General features: G+C 48.6%; 1 protein-coding gene across 1 annotated transcript in view; it reads right to left on the reverse strand.

Annotated features, from left to right (window-relative positions):
- LOC119445080 (probable cationic amino acid transporter) overlaps positions 1 to 24326 on the reverse strand; it is a 56424-nt gene that overhangs the window by 13020 nt on the left and 19078 nt on the right. Inside the window, exons 7-10 of the mRNA XM_037709404.2 lie at positions 22315 to 22584; positions 13479 to 13669; positions 4769 to 4941; positions 3037 to 3164 (exon numbers count right to left, since the gene is read on the reverse strand). Coding sequence (XP_037565332.1) covers positions 3037 to 3164; positions 4769 to 4941; positions 13479 to 13669; positions 22315 to 22584 — 762 coding nt within the window. The remainder of the gene's footprint in view (positions 1 to 3036; positions 3165 to 4768; positions 4942 to 13478; positions 13670 to 22314; positions 22585 to 24326) is intronic.

Genomic DNA, 24326 nt, shown 5'->3' on the forward strand with positions numbered 1-24326 from the left:
TGCCTCATAATCAGAAATAGTTTTGGCACGTAAAATCCCAGAAAGAAGAAGAGGAAGAAGAAGAAGAAGAAGGAGAAGAAGGCAACATGATAGAGGAGGTTCCAGTCGGTGGCCTTTTCATATGGTCTTTTCGTGGGGAAAAATTACTCCATCTCCCGCTAAAGGGAACCATGTGTGGATGCGAAGCAGCGGGGAGATGGTTTCGCGGCAGCGGCCCGAGCACTCATCGCGGCGAAGCACAGGAGAGAGAATGAGGCGCACGCGCTCCATCATTTTCATACCGCGGAACTACCGTGGCGCCCCAGCGGAGAATGCAGCTGTCGCACCACCTGTCGTGCGCGCCGCTCCGGATTCCTAGAGGAGAGAAAGCGTAGGAGAGGAGAGAGAGGGGAGGGGACGCGCATGCGCTGTGGGGGTGCGGCACGCAGGCGCCGCTCCGTACAGTAGAGGATTCCTAGAGGAGAGAGAGGGGGAGGGGACGCACATGCGCTGTGGGGGTGTGGGACGTCGCGGGAGGGACGGACAAAGCCCCCGCCATAAGCTGCTTCGCATCTAAAAATATGCAATCTATCTTTTACTGATTGATTGATTGTGGTGTTTAGTGTACAGAAGCTGTAGACGTTATGCAGTCCGTAATGAGACAAATGCCACCGATACTTGACACTTTAGCATTGGAGTTAGCTAAATTCTACGTCTGAAACATGCCGTCACGCTATCAGTTGTTGGAGGATAAGGCTGAAACGTTCCGACCGTTTGGGTGTGTGTGACGGGCGAATGTGTCCAATTGTACACCGACGTCTATTGCGCAGCTGTTGTCACAAGTTTCAGGCACACGGGCCACGCATCACCATCATCATCATCCTATTTTTATAGGATGATGAAGGCCTCTCCCAACGATCTCCAATTACCCCCGTCTTGTTGCACTAGCTGATTCCAACTTGCGTAGGCAAATTTCCTAATTTCATCGCCCCACCTAATTTTCTGCCCTCCTCGACTGCGATTCCCTTCTCTTGGTATCCATTCTGTAACCCTAATGGTCCTCCGGTTATCAATCCTACGCATTACATGGCCTGCCCAGCTCCATTTATTTTTCTCAATGACAGCTAGAACATCGGCTATACCCGTTTGCTCTCTGATCCACGCCTTCTTCTTCCGGTATGTTAACGTTACGCCTAACGTCTTTAGTTCCATCGCTCTTTGCGCGGTCCTTCACTTGTTCTGGAGCTTGTTTGTTATCCTCCAAGTTTCTGCCCCATATGTTAGCACCGGGAGAACGCAATGGTCGTACACTTTTTCTTTCGTACACGCATACGCAGCGTGAGATATTCGCCGTTGTAGCCAGCGCATATACATTGTATATACAATGTGACACGCGACAAAGGCAGCTACGTTCTGCGCACATGGCGTCGTATGATAAAGGTAGACGAAGGAAATGCGAGAAAGTGCCTGCGCATGTTGCTCCGCGCGAAGAAGACAATGGAGATTCTTTGCTGCTATACTGCGTCGCAGCTGAAATTGAGAAACCCGTGTCATCGTGGCGTTATGTTGTTCTTCCTGGATCTATGTTCAACGCATTCAGGAAACTAGATGATCGTCCTCCGAGTGAACAGTATACCACAGAACAGAACACCGTCCCTACCGATCATCGGCTCAGAAGACAGTGAAGGCACTTTTGTGCTTTCTGAGAACGTCTGGTTTGTACGAGCGTCTTTGACTCTGTAGCACGGTCTGTGCACGTCTCTATAACCCCCCTCCCTCTTTCTCCCCTTTTTTCTCTTCCCCTTCTCCCTTCGCCCAGCGTAGGGTAGCCACCCGGACTCTTGACTGGTTAACATCCTTGCCTTCCCTATTCTCCCCCTCTCTCTGTCCTAGATAGCGCGGAAGAATGACATAAATACATCCAGATATGGGGTTGGCCAATGGAACCTTAGAGTGACACTAAAGAGAATCAAATTGGCGAACTGTATTAGTAACTAACCGTACTACAAAAGCCAGGAAAAAAAAGAAAAAAAAAAGCCAGAAACGAAAAAAAAAAAAAAAAAAAACGGGGTGGCGACGCCACGCCGCCTTGCAGTTCCCGCACCAGCTCGTGCCGTGACGTCATGAATCTTTACGACGTCTTTTAGGGCCTATAGTTAATCCTTTATGGGCAAAGATGGACTGCGTTGCACTCGAACACTGAAATTAACGGCTTTCAAGAAGTTTCACTGAGTCCCAACGACTCCCCCCCCCCCCCCCCCCCCCTTGTCAATAAAAAAAAAAAGAAATAAAAAAGAAAAGCAATCCTTCATATCGCAGGTAACGTACCGGAGCTGGAATTGCGGCAGGAAATAAGAAAGAAACGGCACTCCGTTCCTTCATTTTCGCTTTTAATAATCAACGTATTGCCTTGAAGTTCACGAAATTATGATGTTGAAAGAATACACCATTAGGCTAAGCTCATGTATGTTTCTCTTTAGCGTCCCTTTAACTACTTCACTAGACTGTGGGCACGTGCAGCGATATTTAGATAGCTATATAGATAAATCGATAGATAGATAGATAGATAGATAGATAGATAGATAGATAGATAGATAGATAGATTTTTATCGTCCCACCAAAGCTGCACACCAATTATGAAATACGCAGCAGGGACATTGTGGATTCATTTTGACCGCACGGGCTTCTTTAACGGGCACCTAAGACAAGTTACGCGAGCGCTTGGCATTCCTTCTCTATCGGAATGCGACTGCAGTGTCTGCGAATCGAACCCCAGACCTCTTCCTCATAAGCCGGAAACCTTAGTCTCTGAGCCAGCGCGACGAGTACTCGGATTGTGACGGGAAGCGCAGAAAGACAGTTTGCCAATTTATTTTGACCACCTGCAGGCGTTAAGACTGAGCACGCGGTCGTTTCGTGGCGTTCGATTTTCATCGGAACGCGGCCGTGGTCGCCGGGACTGGAAATCGAACCCGCCACCTCGCTCACAGGAACCGAACGCCACAGACACTGAGTCATCAACACCGCCAGTCGCGCTGCGGGCATGCATGCACTCACCTAGTACCATCCACACTATGAATCGCACCAGCGTGAGCACGGATAGCTTGAAGATCAGGTAGATGTTGACTACGACGGCAATGGCCGGTACCACTGGCACGCCGGGAGCCTTGAACTTCAGGTCACACCTGCGCGAAGTGCATGCGCCCAGACCGTTGAGTGGGAAACCTTTTCCACAAGGCACGCACGCGCGACTTCGAAAAATGTCAAGTTAACTTAGTTTCCTTGACTTGAAAGGGAGGTAGAGTAGCAGCGAAAAAAAAAGAACATAAGAAAAAAAAAAGAGGGGGTGGGGGAGGAGGGTAGACGGCGTTTAACGGCTTGACGAGGTGGTTGTATACCCGAGACGTGGCGAATACGGATGGAACAAGACATCTTGGTTGCAAAAAATGCAATGAAAAAAGAAGAAAAGGTCTCGTTGAAGCTAATCACAGCGCAGCAATAAATACGTGAAGCTTTGTCGCAGATAATGAAGGATTCTTAGTATGATGGCAGTGTAGTAGTGGTATCAGCATAATCGTTCATTAGCATGAAACAGAAACAAGGCTACTTGGGAATGCTATATGGTGGTATGCTTTGCCCGCGTGAAAGTAACAATGCACACATGAAAACACACATATACACTTAAGGAAATCCTGAAGTGCCACGAAGTTAGGCAGATGCCTAACTACCCCAGAATACAACGACTTCTGTGGTGGTTTTTCCACCAATCCCCATCAATCTTCGCTTTCTTATATTTATCTTATTTTATCATTGCTATGAACTAGTTGACATGATAGGATGATGACTATAGTGTGTGTGAAACTGCATATATTAGAACAGTGTAACAGTGACGGAAGAAGAGAACGACGACGGTCCCGAAGACAACGAAAAGTAAACCCAGCCTGGCCGGGCTTTCTTCCATCTCCGCGAACGTTCTCTATTTGTAAATGCATCTTGTAAATAGTTTTATACGCGTAACAATCTGTATATACAGGGTGATCATTCTTAAGCTTTGCGGACTTTTTAGAAATCGCCTGTGGCAGGCAGCATAATTACAATCGTTGAGCTGGGTTATTCGAAGAGGAATCGAAACACATATTCAACTAACTAAAAATAACTAATTAACTTCATAAATAATTACTTTACGGCACATATTGTAATTTACGAATTGTAGCCGGTGAGTTTGTCAAGCTCACTTGGAATGAGTTTCCGGAACGACACCAGTTCGGAGGTATGCGCCATCAAACTTGCCGTAAAAATGCACTGTTGTTCCACTCACTTTTTTTTTACCAAAATGCTATTTTATGCATTGAAGCACAAAAGTAACTCGAACACCCATGCATTTCGTTCCACACTTTGGGAAATAATATCTCGAAACTGGTGTCATCCTGGAAATTAATTTCAAGTGAATACGTCTTGCAAACTCCCCGAGGCTTCAATTCTTAAATTACAATATGTGGCGTAAAGTAATTAACTAATAATTTTATTAGTAAAATTTTGTTAATTGGTTGACTATGTGTTTCGATTTCTCGTGCTACAAATGTCCGCCTCTTCGAATAACCCAGCACAACGATAAGAATTGTGCTACCTGCCACAGGCGATTCTTTAAAATTCCGTAAAACTTAAAAATTATCACCCTGTATATACATATACATATACCTGCCTGACTGTTCACGTATCTATAGCCTAATGTTGATTATGGACGAATCCTGCACGCACTCAAGGCTCGAGCCGCAGGGTGCGAACTCACTTGGCCTGTGGCTCCTTGGCGATGAGGAAGACAGAGGCGAGGATGCCTGCTAAGCAGGCGAACAGAAAGACGAGCATGAAGCCGTTGCCCCGCTCCAGGGCGCCGACGCCGCACACGATCACCAGGTCGAAGGCGATCGCGAACACGTACAGCACGCCCACCAGCTTCATCACCTGCGCGTGCGAAACAAAAGACGCTGACGCATTGCGCCGAGATTCGATGACAGATTGTACAGTCGAAACCTCGATATAAAGAAGTTGTACTTGCAGCGTAAAACTTCGTTATATCGCAAATTTCGTTAATTCGAAGTTTCGTTAATTCGATGGAACTATGATCGGGAAATAAAAAGTGATTCGTTACATCGCAAATTTCGTTAAATCAAGGTTCGTTATATCAAGGTTTGACTGTAACGCGAATTTCGCTAACTCGGTGTTTCGTAATTCAATGGAACTAATTAAGATCGGGAAATAAAAATAATTCGTTACATCGAGAGTTTCGTTAAATCGAGGTTCGTTATATATCGAGCGTTGACTTCACCATCTTACGGAATACGCCGTATATGCACTTCTGCTTACAACCGCGCACCTTTAGGACAAAGTGCTTGGGGCCTCCGAAATCATTCGGATTACAGGTAACTTCGTTGTAAAGGTTGCGCGTCGGTCGCACAGCTCACAATACAGGCGGAACAGAATTATTACTTCGTTATACAGGTCATTTCGTTGTAGAGGCGTGCTCGACTGTAGGTGGCCGAACGCACTGCAATGCAATGAAATCGGTATCTGCGCGCTTCTGGCCAGTTTTGGAGCTCGTGACCACCGGAAGGTGTACTCCCGGGCAAAAGAGTATCAAACCGCATAGATCCCAGTGCCTTGAACTTAGCAGCTTTCTGATTGATTTGAAACGTCACTATTGACTGATTGACTGAATAAACTTTATTGAAACCAGCAAGAGGTGGTGGTTGGGCCTAGGTCTCCCACGTGGGGACGTCGAGGTGCTGCCTCTTCACCGCCTCGCAGGCTAGCTGGGTCGCCCAGAGTTGGTCGTCGAGGTTGGAGCAGGGCAGCGTGCCATCTCGACGAGAGGGTCGTGGGGTTAGTGTCGGGGTATTTATGTGTACAGTCCCGAAGCATGTGTGGAAGTGTGGCTGGCTGTCTTGCAGGTATGGTACGCAGGGATTGGGGTAAATGTCTGGGTAGATCTTGTTGTAACGGTGTAACGAGTGGTAGGTATTGGTTTGTAGCAGGCGGAAAGTTGTAGCCTGCGCTCGGGATAGCTTGCTGTGCGGGCAGGGGAAAGTCCTATGCTCTAAGTAGAAGGATTTCACTACATCATTGTAGCGTGTCACGTGATCCCTACCGGTGGGGGCAGCCTCCCCGTTTACCGCGCGGTTAACGAGCCCTCGCGATAGGGAGTGGGTAACCTCGTTGAGCTTGGGGAGGTGCGGGTGGACGGTGCCTACATGAGCTGGGAACAGACGAGTGTAACCTAATGGTCGGTTGAGCGGGGTGCTTTTTGCAAGATGCGCAAGGCTTGGTGTGAGATACGGCCGTTGATGTAGTTGATAACGGCGGAGCGGGAGTCAGAGACGATGGTATGACATGTTGGGTCTAATGTGGCTAGCGCGATGGCCACTTCTTAAGCTTCCTCAGCGAGTGGGGTTACTAGGCTGATAGCATGGTGGAAAGAGCCTTCACGCGTGGTGACGGCTGCAAAGCGGTTACCGTGGGGGTATTCGGCGGCGTCGCCGAAACTCACAAAGTCGTGGCGAGCAAGGGCTTTGGTGAGAGCCGTGGCACACGCTGTGCGGCGTGCGCGGTTGTATTCGGGGTGCATGTTTCTTGGGATAGGGTCAGCGTGAATCCAGGCTCGTATGGTGGAGGGGATCTGGTGTTTATGGCCGTGTTGATGGTGGCAGGTGATGCCGAGCGAGGTGAGTATGTGGCGGCCCGTCGCTGTGAGAGTGAGTCTCTCCAGCTGAGAGTGGCATTAGGCCTCGATGAGCTCGTCCAGTGAGTTATGGACGCCTAGTTGAAGGAGGAGGTCAGTGCTGGTGTAACCAGGGAGGCCGAGGGCTTGTTCACAGACACCGCGTAGGAGGATGTTGAGTTTGGTTTGTTCAGCCTTGTACCAGTTTATAAACCCAGCAACGTAGGTGATGCGGCAAATTACGAATGCCTGGATTAATCGGAGGAGATTCCCCTCTTTCATACCCCCACGGCGGTTGGAGACCCGCTTCAAAAGTCTCATGGTGTTGGATGCATGAATCTGTATTCATTGCTATTGAAAGAAATATATAAAATATGGTGCCCCAATTGGCCATAAGAGAGAGAGAGAGAAGTCATAGGGGAAAGGCAGGGGAAGCTTTAGCTCGGGAGCTCAAATCTAAATTCATGGGAAAAGCGGAATAGTTTATCCTGGAGACTACAGCGTATCAATTTTGACGAAACTTTCTGCACTTAAACGGAAAATATAATTATGCTAGTTACTGTAGGAATCAAATTGTTTCTTTAGGACGTCAATATTAAAAAAAAAGCTGTTTGAAAATTGCAATCAATTTTATAACTCTCTTAGCTCAGCAATGAAAAGCAATGTCACAATTTTGTAAACTACTCCAAGTAATACATCTCAACCGGACAAAACTAACGAAATATATAGATCGGACCGCTCTGAAATATGCCACTAATTTGTGAGTATAGGACTGTTGTAAGACCCTCAGAAACATCGTAAAGACTTCACGCACGCTCTCAATTTATAAGTCAAATTTGTGAGTTTGAGATTTTCTAACAAGTGCAGCTTACGGAAATGTGATACCTTCTTTTGTTGCATAGTTATTAATTTGTAAACTTCGTGCTTCTACTTTTCTGAAACTTGTCAATCTTAGGAAATTAAAAAAAAAGTTACGTCTAAATCAAAATTTTGCCTCCAGGTTCACTAAAATTTATCTTTCTCTCCTAAATGTGTCAGATCGCATTGAAATAGGTCTAGGGGTTGTCTAATAAAAGCATTTCTGCATTTTTCCCAACGAAAGTTCCGCAAGAGCCGTACTCACAAATTAGTGGTACATTTCAGAGCGGTGTAAAGCTCTTCAATTTTGTCCACTTTATATGCATTATTAGGAGCAGTTTACAAAATTCTGATATTGCTTATCTTCGCCGAGTTACAGAGTTGTAAACTTGATGATCGAGTTCTTTGAAATTTGACAATATTTAAGATAAAAAAAAGAGATTACGCCTTAAATGAGAAAATTGCTTCTTACATTCGTTCGATTTAATTTCTTTTTCTTTTAAGTACTACAGTCGTAATCACAATTCGGGGCGTTGGTTTTTGAGAAAAACGATTTCTTCGTTGCCATGTATTTCGATAGGAGCTTCCAAGCTAAGCCTTTTCTTCTTTTTTTCTCTTTTATTTCTTTTTCTCTTTTTCTTTTTTTTTTTACAGACGTGTGCGGAAACGCTGTACGGGGACCTTGGTTGTGTTATTATTCTTTCCTTCTTCTTCAGTAGTCGAGCGCTCTAGGCAGTAGTGTGGGTGACCGTTCAGCAACCAACCGTGAAAGGACCGTGGCGTCGCAGGCTATGAAGCCTACACGATCCCGGAAGACAGGCCCGTAATGTGTCACTCTTATAGTCGACAACAACGTCACCAGCTGGCGTTGCAGATTTGGCTATCGCGGATGAAAGGGGAAATTACTCCAAGGTTAAGTTCGTTTACTCGGAAGCAGTTACTGACTGCAAGGTTAGGTTCTTACAGGCAGAAACTGCTTACACACGATGGCTTGTAGGTTTAGCAGCAGTTTTGTGCTTTCAGGGTTGCCACACCCATGGCTGCACGTAGTCGTCAACGTCAGAGTTCCACGTGATGGCGTAAGTTCTTCGCAGCGACTCACCCAAATTGATCCAAATGCGACATTTATGAAGTGACGTAGTGGCAGTACGTTTCTAGATTGCGTCTTTTTTTTTGTCTTTAACTTGACTATAGCTTTTAGAGTTATTGTACAATTTTTTGTGTCTTTCTCCTATCAACGCGCACTGAAAGTGATATCCACTTTCAATCGGTATTACTGCAACAAGCGATATCCACGATAGTGATTGATCCAGAATGCGGTTCTAGAAGGCAAGTTCATGCGGAGTCGAAATAGCTCCACCAGCGAACATGCTTGCATGAGTGAAATGATGCGCGTACTCTTAAAGAACACGCCGAATATATGTTGTTTTTCCTCGAAATTACTTCACCAATGTCTGTCATGTATGCTTCATGTCATGTATGTTTATTATTACCGCTACAGCTACTAAACCCCACCCACCTACTGGAGGAGCAGCACTGTTTAGGAGAGTCGAGTCCTAGAGTCGCAAATAATTCAAGAACAGCTCTGTAAGCCTCGCGTAAAAAGTTAAGCTCGATCTTTGATGCGAAGTATTCTTAACCTCATTCTTCGCACTTTGCGGCTGTTAGGCAGGTAGGTAAGTAGGTAGCTAGGTTGGTGCCTGTCTAACCTCGCTTTTATAAAATAAGATATTTGTGTGACCAACGGTTGAATCAAACCTCTGCCATCGAGCACTGTGGCCCGGTGCTCTAACCATTAGGCCACTATCGCACTTTTCTTTACTACAGAGAGGCAAAACCCAGAGAGGCCGTACAAAAAAAAAAGAATAAGTTATTGGGTGTTACGTGCCAAAACCACGATCTGATTATGAGGCACGCCGTAGTGGAGGACTGCGGAAATTTTGACCACCTGGGGTTCTTTAACGTGCACCTAAATCTAAGTGCACGGGTGTTTTCGCATTTCGCTCCCATCGAAATGCGGCCGCCGTGGCCGGGATAGGCCGTACAGCGCTTACACTAAACACACCACAAGTCAACAATCAGGCAAACTTTAAATACACATCAAATAGGTGAAACCAGTCAAGAGAATCACCAGAACTCTCGTACATCCCACGTGTTTGAATTATTTCTTCCTGGAAGACGTTTCTCGTTGCTCGGGGTGGTTCGGCATGGTCTCTCTATCATTCCTGCTCTCCAGAGACCATGCAATCCAATAAGGAAAATGACAGACAGAGCCTCGCCGTATACGCCACGATCGCACGCACGCTCCTCCAATTTCAATGACAGCCAGCTCTGTGAAACGCCCGGCACGTGTGCTCCGTTCCACGTCTTCGTCTTCGTTACTTGTGACAGATCGCGCTCCGAGGCGTCGTGTTAGACTGCACTATCTCCGGGATCGGCCCACATTCTTCAGTACTTTCATCGTAGCACGCTCAGTAGAAATTGTGCGACGTTGTGCCGACTTCATGATCGACGAAGTTAATCGTGCTTTGAGACTACTTCACCGGAGTACAAATGCCATTGTCGTATTAACGTAGTCGCTCATAGGAGTATGTTCCTCGACTACCTACGTAGAACGAACAACTGCCGTGTGGTAAGCTCGCGTCCAACCGCCGGCGTAGAAATCGTGCCGCTGCCGCCACACGATCGTCTTCAACGTGGTCGTAGTCGTGCTGCTCTCGTTGCAGGCACGTATGCTCGAGACCCACACACATACAGCTATTCAATTTACACAAACACGTTGGTCCCCCTGACATCGCTATGCGCAACCCGAAACAATGCAATAATGGCAGGTGCCTCTAATGTGCTTCGCATAATGGTGATTTCCATAACGCGTAGGATCCGCAGAATTGTTTTTTTTAAAGGAGTGGGTCATCGAAGACTGTGAAAGACTAAGCAGCTGGAATTTATTTATTAGCACGATGCGACGACTGATGAAAGTTGGGGGCAGTATAGAAATTATAAGAAGTCGCAGTTTCGCCCGAAAGGCGATGCATCGTTAGTGATAGCAAGGTGTCACAAAACCGCACGAAGTTCGTTGTTTTATAAGGATCGTATAATTGCAGCAAACATTCGCCCATTAATTAGCAAGCATGGTGTCACGCACACACAAGCAAACATGAACAGGTCTCATTCGAAGACCACAAACACGCGCTCTCACAATGCTATAGCGTGATGAGGATCGAGCAGAAACAGAGACGCGCGCTTCATCACGTGACCTCCAACATTAGGCGCGCGTCAAGGCATACTTCTCGGCTCACCCTCGCACACGTCCCTTTGCAACAATAGTATAAGGCTCGATGTTATCGCAGTTGAAGTTAGTACTTAACATCACGGCAACGCCGACGGCGAAAATTCGCATGGAGTGTTCATATAATTACTATCGCAATAAAAACGCAAGTGTTCCCTCTGTGTTCGACTGTAGTACCCACGCATACTGGGCGTCCACAATATAACAGCCTTCTGCCACGTGGCGCTAAACTTAGCGGGTAGTGATCATAATACCAAGGTGCAATACCTTGCTAGTATGCTTTACTCCAGCAGCAAGACCCCTATTACCCCTCTGGCGCCTGCGACAGCCACAAGTACACCTCACAATTCAGGGAATTACGAAGAAGACCCGTCAATCCACAGTGGCTCTACGACAGTTGACATTGTCATTACTGAACCAGGCATATGAACAAAGAACGCATATTTACACAGATGGATCTGTCTCTGCCACCAGCTCCACAGGTGCTATTATCATCCCGGCCTTACAAGTCCCAATGAAGTTCAAAGTGTCCTACATAACGACCTCTACGACAACGGAACTTGCCGCCCTATGTGCCGCTGTTAATAACATCGCACAAGCAAAACCTCGAAAGTGTGTCGTTTTTTTTTTTTGTCACTCGAAAGCAGCCCGTAGCTTCCGGAGCACTGTGGCATCGTCGGTAACGACCTTGCTGATGATGCCGACCAGTCAGCCCATAAAGAATCACTGACAGTTCATATACCCTTATCAAGGACAGACTCTGCGAGAGGTCTTCGTTTACAAAAACTGAAACTTCGTGGCACACTATGATTTTCTCGAACTGCCGTCTCCACCGGCTGGATCCTACATTGAAGCTGCAAATTCCATCGCACTTATCCCACCGTGATGCAACTTTACTGTGCAGCCTCTGGTTAGGGCGGTTTTTACAAAAGCCCACTCATTCCTTATTGGAATGTGCGACAACCTATGTGACTTATGCAACTGTGAGGAGACGATCGAGCACGCGTTGTGTTTTTGTAATCTTTATGACATCGGACGCGACTTTCTTCGGAGTCTGTTAAACCGATTAGACAGCAGATCATTTTCAGAGAAAAAATATTCTTGGACCATGGCCCCACGCGTCGCAGACTTACAGAGCGTCGCGGGCGTTGCTACGATTCATGAAATCCACTGGCCTCAGTGACCGATTGTAGGCGTGAAGTGATGAACATCCACACTTGTTCACACTGAAAGTACCTTCCTCCCTCCCTCCCCTTTCTTTGTATTCATTCCTTAAGTCCTTCCCCCGTGTAGGGTAGCAATCCGGACGTGCGTCCGGTTGACCTCCCTGCCTCTCCTTTCTTCTTTTTCCTCCTCCTCCTTGCTAATGTGCGGGACACTAACTTGTACCAGTTTTTGCCCCACAGTTAAATCGTGGCTTCCAGCTTTGCGAATAAATTTCACCCCGAAATGCGCAAGAAATGATACGTACATCAGCTAGAGGTTACGAATTGTGTCCCCCATATTGGGACACTTCAGGAGCATATACCCATTGCCGGCTACAGGAAGGAAAAGAAAAGGAAAGAAAAAAATCCTTTATTTTTGTTGGCATATTCAGGTGCCGGATAACCGAGGCCGGAAGTTTCCAATGGTCACATGCACACTGCTGCCGCAGCGCGGAGATAAGGTTTACTGATGGTGAAGATGGTGATCGAATGGCATCCCCTTTGAAACGGGGCGGTGACAAATAGTCACCTAGCCCGCTACCGCATGGTTACGACAGCGCTCGAACGCGCGATAATTTGCTGCGTTTTAGCGCGGCCGTGCCCGTGCCACGACCGAGCTCGAAGACCTCGTAAGCTGTCATATATACATACCCTGACCCAGTACCGCAAGAAAAGCGATAACGTCCTGGCCGATGCGTTTCTTCAACTATCCTTGCCGAGAACACTCAACGATGTCGCTGTTGAAGATGTGTACATGCGGTAACGATGCTAGACTCACAAGCAGCAAGGACCAATGACAGCATTATCGTGCAGGTCATGGAGTTCGTCATCTTGGCCTGGTATAAGAGGTCTCTACAAACGGAGTTCACATAATATTATTTCGATATCAATTATATGAACACTCCAGGCGCATTCCTGCCGTCGCCGTCGCTGTGAGGCGTGGGCCGCCTTATCTTGAAAGCCATATGCGACGGGGACATAGTCCGCCATGCGCTTTGCTTTCACGGCTTAGTTCGCGTTGATGCTAGAGGCAGTGCACGAAGGTGAATTCGCTCGATGGTGTTGCCCCGCTTCCTCACTTCAGCGTTTTGATAGCGAGTTTCCGCAGTCATCGAGTTTCATGCGTTCATGTTTACTTGTGGGCGCGTGGCACCATGCTTGTTAATTTAGTTAGTAAGCCTATGTTTACAAGTTTGTACGGCCTATAAAACTACTATCCTTACTTCGCATAGCTGCCTACTAACTTGCTATCGCAATCGATACTTCGCCTTTCGGGCGAAACTGCAACTTTTTTTTTAAATCTACGCATTGAACTCTTCGTTGTACATCCCTTTATCGGGGCGACAGAAGAGTTATAGTTATTAGGTAATCCTTACTCGGTCGTTTGGTGGACGTCGTACGCGAATCCCATCGGGGAACCAGTCACACATACCTTCATGCCAGAGCTGTCAGTAGCCGGTCCGGGGTGTCCTCTGAGGAAAGGAAGCATGTATCCGAGCTGCTTGGTCTTGGTCTCCCACCAGGTGGGTTGCTGAAACATGTCCTCCTCGATGCTCTCTTGGGCGGCCAGCATCGAGCCGTAGTCTTCCTGCTGTTGCACGTGTAAGCTGCCGTCGCCGGCTCCTGCATTGTAAAGAGCACGCACTCGTGACCACCAATTAGATGAATGTGATGATCTAAAAGGGCATCCCCTTTAAATCGGCCTGGCGACAAGTAGCCACCTAGTCTGCCTGATTGCGCTATACTTAGGTATGGCTATTTATATTGCAACCTACATTTCGCTGAACGTCTTCCCGCTTTTTAATGTGATTAGCATACTTTGGGAACGATCACATTTCTGACTCTTGTCTCGTTGTTTCCGTCGATACAATCGTCCCAGTAATCATAACAGTCACCACAAGATATAACACATATCCCATCGCCGCTTACACACCCATCATTAGAAATATGGCGTTCCACAATAACATCACCAGTCATCTCGAAAGGATGGATGCACTGCCATTTCTTTTTTACAGCGAAGCTGTTAAGGGCTCACTTTTCGATCGTCGCGTCCCGCAATAGAAAAAAAAAAAAAAAAAAAACTCTCATTGGCCGTATAGCGCGCGAGGGCAAGAGACGCGTGCTTTCACGGGGAGCGAACGCACGGAGGAGACCAAACGCGACTTTCCCGTGGAAAGGGAGTGGTGGGCGAATAGGGCAGCGAGGCGGGAGAAGATAGCGCCAACCTTTCCCTTTCCCTCAAGAACCACTTATCATCATCGGCGACAGAGGCCGGCAGGGCTGCGAGCATGCGCCGCAGTGGCAGAGCGGGCACGCACACGCACAGTCTAGAGTGCTTCTATTAAATGATAAGTGGTTCTTGAGGGAAAGGGAAAGGTTGGCGCTATCTTCTGCAGCCCTTGAGGGAGCACGGCTCAGCGCCAACGGGGAGGGGTAAGTGGGAGCGAAAGAAGGGATAGAATGGAGTCGCCATGGCTGGGCGAAGCAAAACCGGCAGGCATAGGCGGCACGTATCAGGCCGAGATGGAAGGCCTTGGTGTGCTGCAGAGTCTGCAGGGGTGTTGTGCCAGGCCGGTCAGGCCCGGGGTGGGGTGGGAGGCCGTGAGGCCTTCCCGCTTGTAGAAATGTCCTTAGAGGCGTGCGGAGAGCCCTGACGAGTCAAGGAACTCCACGACGCCTCGAAGTGCAGAAAGGTGGTGTCGGCCGGGGAAGAGGAGATCTTCCTCCTTGCCAGAGGGGAGGCCCAGGCGGCGGAACTCCTGCAGGAGTGGGCCCCGCTGCTGGAGGTACGCCGGGCAGGCCAGCAGGAGATGTTCGATCGTCTCCGGCTCCCCGCAGGAGCTGCAGGCCGGGGACGTCGCTCGTCCCAGTCGGTAGCTGCGTGCTGCCGTCCAGCTGCAGCCGATACGGAGCCGGAGAAGGAGCGAGGTCTCCCTGCGAGCCAGGCCTCGCTGGGGGATGTCGCCGACTCTCTCTGGGCTCTCGCCCACCCCTCCTCTAACAGTGTCGACAACGGCGTTTAGCCGTTCGTCACGTAGCCAGCGTTTTGACAGCGGTTGTGTGCGGTCACACAAACAACGCGCACAACTGTTGTCGACGGTGGCAGGATTTTGCCCGCGTTCGCACCGAACGCGCGCGGCGTTGGTGACGCGTTTATGAAGAACGTGCCAACATTTGCCGTAGACCCTACGGCGGTGTACCGTAGCGACCATAAGGCCATGGTCCCTGTGGTCACTAAATAAATTAAAACCACCGGATCATATATATTTCTCATTCTTTAATAGTTGAAATGACCAATTACACCATCACATCTTAATAGTCATAATTGGAAATACATAATTCCCACCATAGTAAAGCTTCGCTGGTCTTCCATCTCCACCCCAGTGGAAGGGCTGACAGTTTTTTTTTTTTTTTTGACTAAGACTCCAAAGCGTATCTTGCACATCTTTACCGCTGACCAGTTCACGCTCCACCAGTGCATGTGGAAGATGGACGTTTCCTACGATTATGGCTCGAACGATATCCTTGCATTCCACTAAAATGCGCCGGGTCATCTTCGGGCCTTTCCTGCAGCGCACAAAGATCTCACCCGGTTGCGAGCGTTCGCTTCAGTATGTCCTCGTCCTCAAGCAGCCAGCTGGGATCTCAGTAACCAAGGCGCCGCCTTTCTTGTTATGGCACAAATGTTCTTTCCTGATTTCTTGTTTGCCGACTTTGTAAGGCTCCCTGGACACATCTTCTTTCCACCATTTTAGCACACATTTTACCGCCTCATCAAGGTCCTCAACAACCAGCGCCACAATTAGCGACCCTGGGCTGAAAGAATGTCCAGTTTCTGTGGGAAAGCGTGCATGGCTCAGCTTAGTGATTGGCAATGCGCACGGTCCTTTACATCCCAACATGGCGTCGTCGTGCGAACTTGAATGTTAACGCTAACGGAGCGTCAAAGTTTAGGAGACCATAGGGGCACAGGTCGGTCTAAGAAACCGACACTCGCTCATACAGAGTTACCGATCTTTTTCGCAGGTTGTACGCCCACTCACACTTATAATATTACGTTCTCGCACTGATTGGCACTCACTCATGTTTCGACTATAGCACCCGCTCGTGCTCACCGACACTCATTCGTGATCACAGTCACTTCCATTCACACTTACCTGCACCCGCTCACGATCACCCCTCACGAGCTCTCCCTCGAACGCACACTCCCGTCCACTTGCCCTCTCCGACAGTCACTCACGCGCACTCGAAATCACCGTTACCGACTCTCAGTCGTACTCGCGTTTACCGGCACTAGGACCTGTTCTAGCTCAAGTCCACTCAATCTCACCGGCGTTCGCAACCATTTCCACTCACACTGTTTTTCAGACATCTCCCGTTTGTGAAGATCTAACGATCTATCTCACGTTTGTGAAGTGAGTGTGGGCGAGTCGGTGCAAAACAGAGTGTTAGCAAGCTTCACCTCATCTCAATTTCATTGAGAGTGAGTGAGTGAGTGAGTGAGTGAGTGAGTGAGTGAGTGAGTGAGTGAGTGAGTGAGTGAGTGAGTGAATAGGTGACCCGTAAAATAGCGAGGGATTCTGGGATGCGCCGCCTGCTGGCTGTTTCCGGTTCGAGGCAGCGCAGCCGCCGCCACCGCGTCGCCGTTGAAGCCTACTGATGCGCTTGCAGTCCGGTTTTGTCACAGTCGAAGCTGGTTGCAGGCGCCAGCAAAACCATGGTCAGCTGTTCAGCCGTTGTCTGTTCAAATTCAAGCGTTAAAGGTAAACGCATGCAACTACTGCCTTGACACGTACAGTGCCACTTATCAGGCGGCGATGAGCTGTGTAAGGGCTGACACGGAATAATCCCCGAATATATTTCTTTCTCTAACATTGACCCAAGCAACCAGAACTACTTGAGTACTCGCATGCACATATAGAGGTATGAAACATAGTTTTACGGTGCAAATTTAAACGGGACACAGCGAGATACATACATAATACTCCGTAACCAACTAAGGCGCCTTAGTTCCTTGAACACAGGAAGAGGTAATGAGCAGCCGTAATATGTCGGCGATACGGCTATTCCCCCATCTTGTTGACAAAGAAGCTGAAAACTTCTAACTACGTACAACTTCAAATGAACCTCGAGGTTCGACCGAGAAATGCCTTTGACAGCGCGCAAACTTTTCAAACATTTTCAAACATTTTCAGCAATTCATTTTCTAATTACCCTGGCTGCGCCGTTACCGACGATATCGGTTGCAGCGACGATTACAGGGCAGTTTTTACCAGATCGTTGTAGACATCGCCTAAGCTCCCGATTTTTTAAGTAATGCTTCGATACGCGTGTTAAATTATCGGATAAAGATAACTTTTTCATCTGTCTGACTGACTCACAGGCAGGGCAGTCAGTGACAGTGCGTCCAATTGGTAGCGGCAAAAAACCTGTCAGAAACAAAAATTACTCTATCTTCCGCTAAAGGGAACCATGTGTGGATGCGAAGCAGCGGGGTGATGGTTAGCTTGAGCGGGAGATGGTTTCGCGGCAGCGGCCCGAGTGCTCATCGCGGCGCTGCACAGGAGAGAGAATGAGGCGCGCGCGCACCGTCATTTTCATACCGCGGAACTACCGTGGCGCCCCCAGCGGAGTATGCAGCTGTCGCACCACCTGTCGTGCACGCCGCTCCGGATTCCTAGAGGAGAGAAAGGGGGGAGCGTAGGAGAGAGGGAGGGGACGTGCATGCGCTGTTGGGGTGTGGCACGCAGGCGCCGCTCCGTAGATAATTCTATAGAGGAGAGAAAGTGGGAGAGCGTAGGAGAGGTGAGAGAGGGGGAGGGGACGCGCATGCGCTGTGGGGGTGTAGGACGCGGGCGCCGCTCCGTACAGGATTTCTAGAGGAGAGAAAGTGGGGGAGCGTGGGAGAGGAGAGAGAGGGGGAGGGGACGCGCATGCACTGTGGGGGTGTGGTGGGACGCGGGAGGGACGGACAGAGCCACCGGCAAGAAATGCTTCGCATTTAAAAAGGCTGCCGAAACAAAAACCAAAGTTCGTTTATGAATAAAAGCATATCCTTACTTTTATTGGCTTGTCATCGTCGCGACAGAGTGAACTGAAACCTAGAAATCAGCTGCATGAATAGTACGACATTGCTGTTCGACAAAGGGGATAAAAAACGTCGCACGACTGAGCGAGCAAGCGAGGGAGCGTGTGACTTGCAAGTTGATCAGGCTCAGTAAAGCTGACATATGACGTGCCGCAATGCATGATGGGTTAACCTCGACCACCTCAGTTCCATATTTGATTACAGCAAGACTCAAAGAACGTCAGGCTAGAAAGTCCGCTACGTTTTGCGGCCAAAACGTTACGATGTCATAACTTGGTGCGCTATCAAGCGTAGATTGGCAGAATTTATTCAGGAAAGAAAACAGATAAGATTAGAGTTTTCTCCGAAGCGAAAAGAAATGTTTGGTTAAATACATTACGCTGCGGATTTTTTTCATACATGCTGTTTGATCAACGTTTGGGCAGGCATTAAGGTGTTTTGGAAACGAAGAAAGCTTATCGTAAGATCCCTGCGCATCTACGGGGGTCGCGTGACATAGCAAGTGCGCACTTTTCGTAATGGCAGTGGCTTCATAAGCTGTACCTCGTTTGCTTGATCATCCATGAATTAAATGGTCTGAAAGATTTATAAAGCTCCGGAATGGGCGCTTAAATGCACTGTTGTTACCGTATTAACACCATATTTCTGGCAGGCCAGATAGATCGCCTGCAAAACTTGTACGTCACCCTTGTAAGTTCTGCCTTTTATCATAATGTGTGTTGGTTATATATGTGCCAGGTGTCATTAGTGTTTGAATATTTGCTTGTACACGAAGCCAAGTGCCCATGTATGTTCAAGAGTGTTTTTGCCGTAATAAACTTCTCTCGACGCCCTGAATTATCGCTTACGCAATTACACACACACACACACACACACACACACACACACACACACACACACACACACACACACACACACACACACACACACACACACACACACACACACACACACACACACACCATCCTTCGCAGATGTATACCAATCGGAACAACTGATGCATTAAAGGCAGTTTCGCCATATAAGCGACTTCTTACACCCTTCAGAAATATTAAGGGTCAGTTCATTGGCGGTTCTTATGAAGGTTCATCACCGAAGACCTGGCCGTACGGCATCTTCTTGGCTCTATTGAAGAACAAAATCAACAAAAAATCCTTCGCCGATGTATGCCAGTCGGAGCAAGTGATACACCATTGACAGCGAAGCAGTGCAAGTGACTTCTTACCATAGAGGAAGAAAATATAGGAGGGAGCATTAGGTCACGCATCCAGCCTTGGCAAGCGAACGCTTCGTGTAGCCAGCAGTGGTGGCCCAACATGTGACCTCTTGCGTCGAGGTCACGGAGATCACTCCCCGTGAAAGCTCGCATCCCTCGCGCGCTTTCACTCGCACATACAGCATACGGCCAATGAGAGTTTTTTTTAAACACCACGACCATCGAAGACTTGACAGCTTCGCTGTAAAAATTAGCAGTGGCTTAGCTCGGGTATGCCAGGATATACGTAGCGTGAGCGAAGGTTCAGCTGCTTATTCTTAGCTTTCCTGGTTGTGTAGGATTAGCTTGATTATCATGCTTACTGCTACTTCAATGACACGCACATGGTATACGCATTACGTGACCCATGTATATATTTTTTTTTGCTCAACGTCTGGTTGCTTCTCTATTGCCACAAAGAGGGCTCGGTGGTCAGTGTAGTAACACGCTGCCATCTCTATGGCCCCAACGCAGTATTTTGAATTGATTGTCTGTCTGTGATACACAAAATAAATGTTGGTTCCCCATTGGGTCGTCTGTACAGTTGGAACACTGGCTAAGTCCAGGTTAAACGTGTCCTTCAAAGGAACACCAAGAGAGTCTGGAGCACGATTGAAGTCACCAGCCACCACACACAGTTCACTTGCCGCACGACTAGGTATAGACGTAGCCACTACTTCCATAGTGCCTTTAACTGAATTGTTCGGCGACACGTACACGGCTTCGATGACCACAACCCGCGCCACGGTTTCACCCCACTCAGGCGGCGCTGCTAAACTCAACGTTTCACGCATGGCACTACTTAACGGCGTCAAGTCTTTCATGTGCCGCAGCCTTTCACACACGTCGCACACATATCCAAACGGATTGTTTACGAAGTCCGTCTAGAAGGTCTGAGTCGCACTGGCGCTTTCGCTAGGTTACACCGTATAGTCGGTCAATCGGCGAGCCTTGACGTCATCGATGGCGTCTTGTTGTTGCTGCTGCTGAGATGGTTGGGTACGACGCCCAGCCTCCTGGCGACGCCGCTTTGCTAGACGTTCCTCCCTTTGCTCCGGTGTCTCCGCAGCACGTTTAGCCTTCTTCTGTTCGTTATTCTTACGCTAAACCACTATAATTGCAAGGCAACTACTTCGGGATCCGATGAGTTAAGCTTCTCCGTTCTTCTGCGCCGCTGAGCAGAAATTTCGCTCTCCTTCTCCATGGCTATACCACACTGGCAAACGCCCAGCGCAAACGATCAAACGCCCAGCGCAAACGCCGGGCAAACGCCCGGCGCGCCAGCTGTACGCCGTGTGACGTCACTGCGCCTCGCGCACGCGCAGCACGGCTCTCCAGGAGCCACGCGAAACTACTCAACTTCGGCCAGTGTAGCTCAGGCTGCAAAATCTGGTCATGTAAAGTTGTCGTAGGCGGTCTCAGCTAGGCCGGCCTTCGCCGCTCGAAGCCCTTTGCGGAACTCCCCATGACAGCTTCGCTGTCGCAACGCTGTAACTTATCACGCAGCCACGCTGGAACGCTAGCGCAGACCTGCTTATCCGACACAAAAATGCGTTTTTTTAAAATGCTTTTTTGACCCGTTGGTGAAAAAGTGGTATTCAGACACACCGTACCTTAATCGCTTGCGTTACGCAGAAGGCAACTTCCGTGTACGATGTGAACTACGCTGTTCCGTGAACGCTGCCACTTGACCGGAACGACCACACACGTTACGCATTTCTTTTCATCGGACACGGTGGTGTTTGCTCATTTCGCGCACAGTCATCTAAAGAAGGAGTTAAAATAGTCATTGGTACTGTGTGACCCGACTGAAACCCATCGATGCTTGGCAGCTGTGTCCAGGTGATTGCGTGCCAGGCAGACAAGATGAATCTGTGGATATGCGTCATTATTACAAAGGGATTCCTCCTGCTCCTGCTCCTCGCTCCTGCTCTCGCCCCTTTCGCGCAGCGTGACGGTTCAAAGCACGCAGTCGTTCATATTAGAAAGTACCCGCCGCGGTGGCTTAGTCAGCTAAGGCGTTGCGCTGCTGAGCACGAGATCGCGGGATCGAATCCCGGCCGCGGCAGCCGCATTTCGATGGAGGCGAAATGCAAAAACGCCTGTGTGCTTGCGTTGTAGTGCACGTTAAAGAACCCCTAGGTGGTCAAAATTAATCCGGAGCCCTCCACTACAGCGTGCCTCATAATCAGAACTGGTTTTGGCACGTAAAACCCCAGAAAGAAAAAAGATATTAGAAAGTGTTGATAAGCACGTCCAGTCCCACCACGTCTACAAGGCTACACGTTCGCGCTGTTCTTTTGTATTGTATAGTTCGTTATATGCTGCGAGTTCTATTAAGGCGAAAGACTTATGTGTCTATGTTATCGGGGCCCTTGGCGGTGACCGTGGAGAAAGTATAGCGAAACTGCGCCGTGAGGAAAGGGGCCGACGCCACATAAGACGCTCAGATTGACGTCACATTTCTCAGAGAGGTTCCCGTAAACAAAGTAAATTAGTGTCCTTGAAAAGAAAATTTTGTAAATTTCGATCTGGCCGGGAATTGAACCCGGGCCTCCGGTGTGCGAGACAACCACGCTTTCCTGAAGCCATGGCTGCTCCACCGTTCTGGATTACTAAAGGTGTGTACAGTGCGTGCAACATGCTGCACTTTAGGTACTACGTTAAGCGTTCATATGTGGCGTTCAGGAGGTCGCCTTAGTACCACAGGTGTAATTCCCAATGCGGCTCGTTGTGTCTTGCAAGAAGTCAAGCCCTGACTGTATAACTTAATACATTACCAATATGTCTTACAAAGAAGTCGAACCACGATGGTATAATTTCATGTATTACGTACCAAATGTGCATCAGGCTTTCGCCTTCTTGTTTCACGCGAGTATAACACCTTCCGAACTTTTTGTTGTGTTTTGCACTGCGCGTACGTACCTCTCCGCTCGTCGTCGTCGCTGTCGGGCGTCAGGACGCGGTTGCTCCTCTTGGTGCGAATGGTGGTGGTGGAGGCACCCAAGGGTGGCCCCGTAGAGCCCAGGCCCAGTCCTCTAAGCGAGGGCACCATCGACGGGGGTGCCTCGCTGCTGGGCGTAGGGCACTGCGAGCGCACCGACTCAGGGAGCAGCTCCACCAGGGTTTTCGTGCGCGGCTGGTACCGCAGCAGCAGCACGCACGTCGACACCAGCGTGTACGCCATCAGCGTGCCTGCGCACAACACATGGAACTGTGGTCACCACATTTCATCACTGATTACCACTATCTATCTATCTATCTATCTATCTATCTATCTATCTATCTATCTATCTATCTATCTATCTATCTATCTATCTATCTATCTATCTATCTATCTATCTATCTATCTATCTATCTATCTATCTATCTATCTATCTATCTATCTATCTATCTATCTATCTATCTATCTATCTATCTATCTATCTATCTATCTATCTATCTATCTATCTATCTATCTATCTATCTATCTATCTATCTATCTATCTATCTATCTATCTATCTATCTATCGTCATGATGCGTTAATAACAAATCCCCTAGAGCTACTGTCAAATATGTGCAAATGCGTTTCTTCCCCGTGTGTAGCCTGACCGTTGACAGAGCAGTCCTGTATAAGCGAATGCCAAGACCTTAAATGCCATGGTCGTTGTCATTGCAACCTCCATCACGGTGACGAACAGTGAAAAAAGAATGTACAAGAACAAAAAGAAGGTGCGTTTAGCGAGAAGTGTCAGTTTGCAAAAATGAAACAGGCACACCAGCCGTCAATAAACTCCAAGAGCATTTAGTGCTACAGGTCTTCAGAAAAAATGAGCACGCGTAATTATTAAAAAAAATGAAACGGCAACATAGGGCGTCGAACCATTCCCTTGAAAATCGAGGGCCTAATAGTCGGATGACAACAGGGAGGCAGTGTTTAATTATTATTATTTTTTTTGACAAGCGCAATCTCTCACTCGGAGCCGCTCCCGTTGCCACGTGTCATACACCCCGTGTACTAGGTGCCAACGCCGGGCCAAATTCCAAAGCCGACTTATCACCTTCCGAAAATAACCCCACGAAAGCAAGGACAATTAATAAGGGGCCCTCTGGTGTGCCACCAAACGCCAATTGTGGTCCAAAGACCAAGTCAGAGCCCAGAGTTGTCCAAACACAACAAAATATGTTCTTCAAATAAGGCAGTTACACACACACGCACATACACACTTCTGCTAGGCACAACACAATGCAATTCAGATGGGTACGTTTTAAGAAAACGCAAGAGAATAATTGTCGACAAACATTAAGAGTCCAACACGTAAAGTACAGAATGAATAGGAACACAAAGTGTCCAGTCGCATTCACCCGTGCTGGTCTTGAGCCGGACGATCTCGGCGTAGCTCGAGGCACATCTCGAAGAAGGAACTTCTTCCGGAAATGTAGACGCTCGATGAACTCGTCGGTTAGCTTGCCGCGGAATCCCCTTCTTCCGCAGACGGTCGGTCTTCACGTCACATCTCTTCAACGGCGTGGTCTGATCCCCTTCTGATTCCCGCAAGGCGCTTTTATTGCCTTCGCCGGCGCTTCTCGAACTTTCCGACGGAGTCGTGATCCCGTAGCATGAACAAAGCCTGGGAATCTTCTAGACATTTCGCGCGTTTTCGATCGCGGCCCTCGGAGTGTCGTCGAGGTGGGTGGTGACTGATCTGTAGGCGCAAGCCGGGTCACCGTAGCCAGGTTGTCGTCCTCCCTCCCTCACTCTGCTCGCCGGTTGAGGGGTTGTTTCGGCGCGCGCTTTCTCTCTCTCTCGTAACGATTGCGTTCGCGTATCTTGCCGAAGCTTCCAGATTCCGTTGGTCACGTCGGCTGTCTGTGGTGCATGCGCTCTCTTCCTCTGTCGAAGCTGCCGCGAGGCTGTCTTGTTTCCTTGCTGGCTTGAGTGATGCGCGACACGCGC

The sequence above is a fragment of the Dermacentor silvarum genome, chromosome 3 (genome assembly GCF_013339745.2).
Source record: "Dermacentor silvarum isolate Dsil-2018 chromosome 3, BIME_Dsil_1.4, whole genome shotgun sequence".
NCBI classification, from domain to species: domain Eukaryota; kingdom Metazoa; phylum Arthropoda; class Arachnida; order Ixodida; family Ixodidae; genus Dermacentor; species Dermacentor silvarum.